Here is a 9,376-nt window from a genome sequence, read left to right on the forward strand (position 1 = left end):
AAGAAAGATGGTCGGGAGCCAGGCGTCCACAATAAAACTTTATTCTTACATAACTACAGCTTTGGAACAATAAAAAGATACACCCATCTATTATCTAGGAAGAGGATCTGGAGCAGCAGGTGGGAAAGGTGGCCGTGGTCCTTGGTTACACGTATGGTTATCGGCTCTGTTCAACTGTAAAGACAAGAGTGAGGCAGTGAGGGAGGAGGGGCCTTGCTCTGGAAGCCCAGCTCTCCTGTGCCCAGAAGGCCCTAGCAACTTACTGTATGTAGAGATATCTATTTCTTCTGGAAGCTCTGCCACATTCACTTCAAACCGGTCCTGAACATCATTGAGGATTTTGGCATCATTCTCATCAGATACAAAAGTGACCGCCAGGCCTTTAGTACCAAAGCGACCAGCACGAGCCACCTGCAGGGAGATGGGGTCAGCAGACAGGCACTCTTCAAGATCTGAGAAAGGGAGGGGCCCTGATCCACCCACACTGGGAGGGGGCACTCACTCACCCGGTGAAGGTAGGTGTCTGAGTCCTCTGGCATGTCATAGTTGAAGACAATGTTCACTCGCTCAATGTCCATACCTCTACCAAACAGATTGGTAGCTACCAGGATGCGCCGCTGGAAGTCCTTGAACTGCTGGTAGCGGGACAGGCTAGAGTGGGGACAAACAGAGGCATCAAACACAGGTGGGTCCCAGGGGCACCCTTGGCCACGGTGGACATCATGCACTCACCGCTCCTCCTGGGGCATGCCTCGGTGAATGGCAATGGCTGGGAAGTTCTGTTCCACTAGGAGCTGGGCCAGGGCCATGCAGCGTTGCACAGACTTGACAAAGATCACCACCTCAAGAAAGAGAATGCTAGTTAGGCCCATGGAGAATCACCCATGGTCCCAGATCTTGGTGTGGGCAAGTAGGAACATCACCTGGTTAAACTCTAGGACGTCAAGGAGGTCAAAGAGTTTCCGGTTCTTCTCGCTGTCCTTGAGCTTGACATAGTACTGCTGTAGGCCGTGCAGTGTGAGCTTGGTCTCGTCATCCACAAACACCTCCATGGGCTGTATTGGAAAGGAAGCAGGAAGAAGCAAGTAGGGCTCACTTCTGGGCATCTCATGTGCCCGGAACCTTCCAGGGAACAGTTCCTCTGTAGTGATGACTTCCAGAGGGCCTGTTGCATCCAACCTCAGTAAACAATTCCCTCCCAAAAGCCAGATGTAAGCTCTGCTCTGGCTCGGGTGCAGACCACTCAGCTCCTAGTCTGACAAACCAGGGGAAGTGAGGCTGGTGTGTCGTGGAGTGGCTCAGGGCCCGGGAGAGCCAAAGCTGCTGCCCTCAGTTGTTGGCCACTCACATCCTGCATGAACTTCCTGCAGACTGGCCGGATCTCCTTGCTCAGGGTGGCGCTGAACATCATGCACTGCTTTTCATGGGGTGTCAGGCGAAAGATCTCTTGCACGTCCCGACGCATGTCTGGATGGGATGCCAACATACAACAAGCTGAGTGTCCTGTCTGACTGAGCAGACCCACACCAGAGAGGAACCAGCCCTCCCCAACCTGGGCCAGAGAACATTGGCACCATGGCCATGGTGGAGTGGGCCCAGGGGTGTCCCCCGCTGCCTGAGGGGCTGGGCTCGGATGGGCGGGCGTGCGGGAGCGCAGGCATGGGAGGAGCCGCGGTCCACTTACTCGCTGCCAGCATGGAGCGGCTCTGCCAGTGCGCCTTGAGCCATGCTTCGGGAAAGGGAGCCTGAGGCAGAGACACCCGCTGGCGTGAGAGCTGCAGTGGCTTCCCAGGACACATGCCCATCTCTCCCAGCCCCCGATGGGTGGCAGAGGCCACACTATTCCTCCAGATCCCCTGGGTATGCCTACATGTCCTAAAGGGATGGCAACTCATGGGGCCTATGGCTCCACTCAACTTGGGCTCAGAAGCAGCGCATACTCTGTCAACATTGGACATTCCCTTAGGCTTCTCCCAGGAGCCCTGAGTTCTGGCCACCCATGTGACCCCACTGTCCCATCCATCAGGCCCCCTAGAAAACTGCCGTGACTCTGAGTGGGGAACTGGCTGGGCAGGCCAGTGGGATGCTCACCCAGCTGTTCCAGCATCTTGTCACACTCATCCAGCACAAAGTGCTTCACATTCCTTAGGTTGAGGCTCCTGCTCCGTACAAGTGCCAGGATCCGGCCTGGTGTCCCCACCACAACATGGGGACAGTTCTTCTTCAACACATCTTCATCCTTCTTAATGGAGAGGCCCCCAAAGAACACAGATACCTATGGGGACAGAAAAGGAGCTGTTTTCATCTTTCTGGGATCAGCGATCTTTGCGACATAGGCTCCACCCATCCCTGGGGGCATCTGCTACAGCAGCCCCACTCTCTCAAAACCCAGGCAGCCTGAGGGGCTAGCTCTGATGAAAAGAGACACCTGGGACCAGCACAAGCCTGTGGAGGAGGCTGGGCACAATTCATTAGACTTGAGAAACACAGATTACCACTGACCTTAAGCTTGATAAATGCCACTTGGGCTGGAGCTGAGGCCAGCATGACCCAACACAGCACCTGAGGAGGCTTACCTTAACGCTGGGCATGTACTTAGAGAAGCGCTCATATTCCTTGCTGATCTGGAAGGCCAGCTCCCTTGTATGGCACATGACCAGTACTGATACCTGTAGAGTAGGCAAGAAACACATGCTTTCCCAGAATCCACACCCATCCACCCCAACACACGGTGTGCCTATTACGATAGTTCCTTCCACACAAGCTGCTTGAAGGCCCGAACATCTATCTCCACCTTCTCCTTAAGCCTACTATCCTCCTCAGACTCTCTCACGGCAACTAAAGCCTGTTTCCCTCAAGAGGCCAGGAACAGAGAAAGGTAGCAACGAAAGGGTTACCCCAGGATGGCATGTCTTCTCGCCCGCCCACAGCATAGCCCTCACCACACTTATGACATGCCCTGAAAAGACACCCACCCATCCAGGGATACACACCAAGGCCTCACACATGCCACTCAAGAGCTCTACAGTCAAACTCCAGCACACCCCAACCTGACATTCTTTGTTAAACAGAGTCTTCCCGTAGCTTGAAACTCTCAATCCTGCCTCAGCTTCCTATCCTGGACTCAAGTATAACTCTTAAGACCTTGTAGTTGACCTACAATGGTGGTATTAGAACACCTGCATAACACTGGGGACTGTTACTGTCACTATAGTTTCAATCCCCAGCTTAAAATCAAAAGTACACAGAGACTATGAAAGTTTCATGACACCCAAAGCTGCACACATGGGATCCCAGCCCAGAAAGGAACCCACACCCCTACCTGGCCATTGATGGGCTCGATCTGCTGCAGGGTGGCCAGCACAAACACAGCTGTCTTACCCATCCCAGACTTGGCCTGGCACAGGACATCCATACCCAGAATGGCCTGGGGAATACACTCATGCTGGACTGAGGAAGAAAAGGGTAAATGAGTAAGAGACTGGATGCTGCCTCCCTGCACACTCCTCTGGCAGAGGTCAGGTCCCAGCCACCTGCTTGCACAGGGGCTGCTGATAACTGACTCGTGGGGCGGGTGTGGCTGGGAGGGGGGTGACACCAGGGAAACATACCCTCTGAAGGATGCTCAAAGCCACAGTCAACTATGGCTCTCAGGAGCTCCGGCTTCAGCAGAAAGTCCCGGAAACCGGAACTGTGAATGGACACATAAGACCCTTTGACATCTTTCTTTGGGGGAGCTGGAGTGCTCTCCTGAGGTGCTTGGGGCTCTTCATCTTCATCATAGTCCAAAAGCTCATTTTCCACATCTTGTTCTGCCATGGCACTGAGAACAGAAGGCAGAGATGCAGCTGAGATGCAGGCAGGAAAACCCACTTGGTAGAGCAGGCAGGTCAGGAAAGGGGTTGGCAGGCAAACCCTGTAAGCAGGCAGAGCTCAGTGGTGCGCCTGCACAGTGCCTCCCACTTTGGCCTATATTGCCCCTTACCACCCTCCCAGCAACCTCTCATCGGCTACACACCGCACTCCCCCATCCAATGCCACTACCGTCAAGCATGCTAAGGTCTTCCGTGGAATACCAATCCCACATTACAGCTGGGGATGAGGCCCAGTGATAGAGCACTTACCTAGCAGGTTCTGTCCCCAACACCACAGATAAAATACGTGATAGTGATCACACCTCCTGGCCCGGCCTCTGATTCCTTCCCCCTTCTTCATCTCATCAGACCATCCTTCCACCCCAAGGATGCCCTGCTCCTAAGTCTCTGCACACACTTTTGTTTTTGAAACAGATCTCACTACATCACCCTGGCTGTCCGAGACTTGCTATGTAAACCAGGCTGGCCTCAAAGTCATAGGAATCTGAATGCCTCTGCCTCCCAAGTGTTGGGATTACAGGTGTGTGCTACCTCACTTTTTTCCTTTTTTAATATCATGCTGGGGTTTGTGTCTCCTTGACAAGCATTTTACTAACTGAGGAATTCCTCCCTTTCTTTGTGAGGTTTTTGTTTTGTTTTTTAAAAGATCTTAATAGGCTGGAGAGATGGCTCAGAGGTTAAGAGCACTGACTGATTTTCCAGCAACCACATGGTGGCTCACAACCGGCTATGAGATCTGATGCCCTCTTCTGTGTGCAGGCAAACATGCAGACAGAATATTGTATATATAATAAATAAATAAATCTTTAAAAAATACAAAAGATCTTACTATATAGGCTGGTCCAGAACTTGCAGTGATCCTCCTGTCTTTGCCTTACAAGTTTCTGAATTACAGGCAGACACCACCTTGCCTGATTAATGTGCCCTCCCTGACATTCAAATTTCAGCACAATTAAGGCTCCTCAGACCCATCCCCTCCAAGGACCTCCCAGCATCTGAATGAAGCAAGACCTAGGACCTGCAGTTGTGGCTGCCTGGGTGCTGAGAAAGGAATGGTGGCAAGGGAACAGGCAGCATCTGCCCTGCCCTGCCCACCCCACCCTGGCTGTTTGTGGTCAACACAGGGGAATCATTAAGTGCTTTTATGAAAAGGGTTCCCATTGGGCCAGGCAAGCAAGAAAGCCAGCCAGCTGAGATGCTAAATGGAATTCACAGGGGACAAGCTCCCCGCTCACTTCATTAATTCCTCAAATGCCAAGTAAAAGGCATATACCAGCCAGGCTCATCTACTGTTGTCCCTGGTCTGTGAGGTCAGACGCTAAGCTAACGTTCTAGACCCACTTCTGGCCCTCTTTCTTCCCTCTGACTTTATCCAAATTCAGCCATGTCTATGCTAAGGTCCCAACTCTGTTTCTGGTCATATGCCTTTCCACTCCAGACCAGTTCTCAGTTATCTTCCCATACCCTTAGGAGTTGAACTCAAATGGCCTAGGGCAAAGATTTCTGTTTCTCCTCGAGGCCACATCCATCTCAGAAAGTTATTCCATTCTCAGAGACAGTCTTGAGTGAGCAGCAAATCCCGTCCAGCAAGCCCACTCACTCACCAAATTTAGTCATGTCTACCTAGTCACTTCTCACATAGGAAACCATGCTGGCGCCAAGGTGAAGGCCTTTTTTATTTAAAATTGGAACAGCTTTACTGAAACAGTCAAATGCTATACAATTCTCCAAAGTACATAATTTAGGAGTCGTCAAACATGTCGGCATCAGCACAGTCAACTCTAACATACGCCACCACCTTTATAAGAGAGAACCTGATGGACTGGAGAGATGGCTCAGTGGTTAAGTTTCAGAAGACTGGGGTTCAATTCCCAGCACCCACATGGTTTACTCCTGTTCCAGGAGACCCAATATCCTCTCTGACCTCCAGTCATAAAGCATGCCCTCAGTAAATATAAACGTATTCAGGCAAAACGTTCACAGAAAATAAAATGAATAAACTGAAGTGTGGCTCAGGGGTAGATGCGGAGCATGTGAGAGGTCCCGGACTCCATCCCCAACCACAAAGTGAAACTACCTCTACCCTTTAGCCACCACCTACCTCCCAGAACCACTAATCTGCTTCTAATCTCTGAAGACTAGCTTTTCCTGGACATTTTCTATAAACAGATTCAGACCGCATCATGTGGCCTTTCACTTCTTCAATCCTTCATTCTGCACTGTTCTCAATGCGCATCCACAATGCAACATAAACCAATGCTTCATTTTTTCTTTCTTTTTTGTGACAGGGCTTCTCTGTGTAGCCCTAGCTGTCCAGGAACTCCTCTGTACACTCAGAGATCCTCCTCCTACTCCCAAGTGCCGGGATTAAAGGTGTTGGTCACCACCACCATCAAATAAAACACTTTCATAATGCCAGGTGGTAGCACACATCCTTAATTCTAGCACTTAGGACAGAAGCAAGCAGATCTCTGTGAGTTCCAGGCCAGCCTTGTCTACACAGCCAGGACCGCAGTGAGATCCTATCTCAACAACAACCCCCCCCACACCTTACACTACTGCAGCTGCTGCCTGCACACGGTCATGACCTCCCCTCTCCAAGGCACACTTAGTCGGTTGCTTATTCTTCAGACGTGTACTTCCTTTTAGCATCAATTTAAAAAAGCTCTCCTCAGCTAGGTGTGGTGGCACACACCTTTGATCCCAGTTGTCAAGAGGAAGAGGCAGGATCTCTGTGAGTTCCAGGACATTTGCCCATCAAGAAAGGTTACTACCCAGTAGGTAAAGGTACAATTCCCCAAACTCCACATAGCGGAGAACAAATGGCCCTGATCTACACACATACACAAAATAAAAATACCTTCAAAGGTTATCAGTGGGGGCTGGAGAGCACTGCCAGGTTAAGAGCACTGGCCGCTCTTGTAGGGTCCTGAGTTCAAGTACCAGCAACCACATGGCAGCTCACAACCATCTGTAATGAGATCTGGTGTCCTCTTCTAGTGTGCAGACAGAACACTGTATACATAATAAAATCTTCAAAAAAAAAGTTTATCAGTCACTAAAGTACCAGACCCGGGCGTCAGGACTAAAGCAGACAGCTAGGCTAGGCAGCCCAGGGCATGTGTGCTTAAATTTCTAAGCAATGCCAAGCATATATTAAATTAACTTTCTTTCCCCACTCCCCTGAGGGTTTTCAGAGCCTGTTCTGGAACCAACTCTTGTAGACCAGGCTGGCCTCGAACTCAGAGATCAGCCTGCCTCTGCCTCCCAAGTGCTGGGATTAAAGGCTTGTGCCACAGCCGCAGGGATTTAAAATGAACTTTAAAAAATGCCTGAGGCTGGGGCCTGCAGAACCCCGTGAGTTCCCGGCCAGCAAAGGCTACAGAGTGAGATCCTGTCTCAATGAGGACAACAAAAATCTTAAGAGTTCAAGACTAGCCAGGTGAGGGGGCGGAGCGGTTAAAATGCTGCTTTCAGACAACCTGAGTTAGGGTTCTCAACCTAACTTTTCAACCTACTCTAACAACCACGTTCTAACTCCAGGTACAGGAAGTTCGATTCCCTCTTCCGGCTTCCAGGAGCACCTGCGCACAAGTAACTCGTTCACACAGACACACAAATTAAAAGTTTAAAGACAGCCTCGGCCTCACGAGAACCTATCTTATGGCCCCTCACTGTTTTTAGGCAGTATAGCTCTAAAAACGTTTCTTGTGCTATTTAAGGAACAAATGTGAAGAGGGACCAAGTGGCACACGTCTTTAATCCCAGAGTTCTGGAGGCAGATGCAAGTGGATCTCAGTGAGTTCGAGGCTGACCTGGTCTTCATAATGAATTCTAGAACTTTGTAGAGAGATCCTGTCTCGAAAAACGAGATGTGATACACCAAATGTTCCAGGAACGGGTTGGGGTGCTACTTGGAGCGGATACCCCCAAATGCAACAGGCCTCGGTTCCATCAGGGGCAGAAAATGAAAGAAGTGAACCCAGGAAGTGGTTGCCCCAAACAAGTTCCAATCAGGTCCAGGGAAGCTGAGCTGCAACCGGGCTGGACCGGCTCACACGCGGAAAGCGACCCCGGGGGAAGAATCACGCCGGCCGGGGGAGCGGCAGAACCACATGGGAGGGAGGTGACTGCAAACTCGTGAAGCCGAAGCCTGGGTCGTCCCGAACTCCAGCGTGAAGCCGCCCTCTGCCTCGATCCCGCCACTATACACAGGCGGGTGTCGGGGTGCAGCCCTGACATCGCTCCCGGAAGCCGACGCACTAACGGCTGGCCCGCCCCTGGCGCATGCGCAAGGGACCCCAACGGCTGCCAAATCGAGGTGGGTGCCTAACCGCCCAGCCGCCTCGCGCCGGCTCCTCCCGCTGCACCGCGACGTCCGCTTCAGCAAACCCACAGCCCCGCACCGCGGCCCGAGCTCGGAACCCACCACTTACCTGTCGCCCGGTTCGCCTCCGCGAGCTGCGAAGAGAACCGCCCGTCGGCTTGTACGTCGCGCCTCTGAACGCGAGCTGCAACGCTTCCTGTCTGGAACCCGACTCGAGTCCCGCTCACTGGGCTGCTGGCTTATCACTCAACGGAGGAGGGAAATGACGATTGGATTATAAGGACGCTGTCGGCCGGCTATTGGTGGAAGGGACGAAAGGGCGTGCCTGAAAAAACTCAGGTTCATTGGGCAATCCAGAAGTGGGCGTGTCTGGGTGGGGGTGGGCTGAGCTGATCGTAAGCTCCGCCCTGTCACGTGAGGTGAGTTGAGCCCTGAGTGGATGCTGCCATATTTAGTACTGGCAACGGCCTGTTAATTGCCCATGCTTGTGCCCCACCCTTTTAAAGTGTAGTTTCCTGGCTGTCGTGGGCTTTCTGACTGGTTCATCGGTTGGTTGTTGTTTTTTTTTTTTCCCCAGACAGGGTTTCTCTGTGTAGTCTTGGCTGCCCTGGAACTCGCTCTGTAGACCAGGCTGGCTTTGAACTCACAGATTCACCTGCCAATGCCTCCTGAATATTTGGGTTAAAGGTGTGCGCCACCACCACCTGGCCCCAATTTTTTTTTAACCTTTAAAAAAATCAACAAAAACAAAACGTTTACTCCTACGTTATACACAATGGGCTCAGTTGATCTCCTGCCTCATCTTCCCTAGTAAAAGAATCCCCTCTCCCCAAAAGAAGACGTGGAGGTTCTAAACTGAGCTCATAGCTCCAGGAAGCCAGCTATTTGGGGATTACAGAAAGAGACAACAAACCCTGCAGCCTCAAATCCTTATAGAAAAACTTCCCCATTCTGTCCCTGTGAAACCCCCTTCTCCCTTCCCCAACCTTAGCTACAAAAACAAACCCGGTCTTAAAGCACGTGTAGTCTGCATTTTCTGGAACTCTGATCACTGTGTTGCTGGGTGCTACATCCTGGTCATGGTGCAGTCAGATACAGAGAACATTTACCAGATAAAATAAAGCCTGCTCTAGCTGCTAATGTCTAAACCCTGCTTGCTTTCTTTCTTTGTTCA

At 51.4% G+C, this 9,376-nt stretch overlaps 1 protein-coding gene across 3 annotated transcripts; it reads right to left on the reverse strand.

Moving 5' to 3' along the window:
- Nucleotides 1–25: 25 nt before the first annotated feature.
- Nucleotides 26–8,439, reverse strand: Ddx39a (DExD-box helicase 39A). Of its 3 annotated transcripts, XM_057753294.1 has the most exons (12): nt 8,312–8,439; nt 6,736–6,908; nt 3,612–3,823; nt 3,323–3,450; nt 2,577–2,669; nt 2,092–2,275; nt 1,349–1,467; nt 924–1,055; nt 733–842; nt 507–651; nt 264–411; nt 26–174 (listed from the first exon to the last, which is right to left on the reverse strand). In XM_057753294.1, exons 3-12 carry the CDS (start codon nt 3,817–3,819, stop codon nt 158–160), a joined length of 1,284 nt encoding a protein of 427 aa, XP_057609277.1. In that variant the 5' UTR covers nt 3,820–3,823; nt 6,736–6,908; nt 8,312–8,439; the 3' UTR covers nt 26–157. The 3 variants fall into 3 exon arrangements, with proteins under 3 accessions (XP_057609277.1, XP_057609276.1, XP_057609278.1); XM_057753293.1 differs by lacking the exon at nt 6,736–6,908 and having other exon boundaries at nt 8,312–8,438; XM_057753295.1 differs by lacking the exons at nt 2,577–2,669; nt 3,323–3,450; nt 3,612–3,823; nt 6,736–6,908; nt 8,312–8,439 and adding an exon at nt 1,685–1,745 and having other exon boundaries at nt 2,092–2,265.
- Nucleotides 8,440–9,376: the final 937 nt, after the last annotated feature.

Source organism: Chionomys nivalis, chromosome 21 (assembly GCF_950005125.1).
Source record: "Chionomys nivalis chromosome 21, mChiNiv1.1, whole genome shotgun sequence".
NCBI classification, from domain to species: domain Eukaryota; kingdom Metazoa; phylum Chordata; class Mammalia; order Rodentia; family Cricetidae; genus Chionomys; species Chionomys nivalis.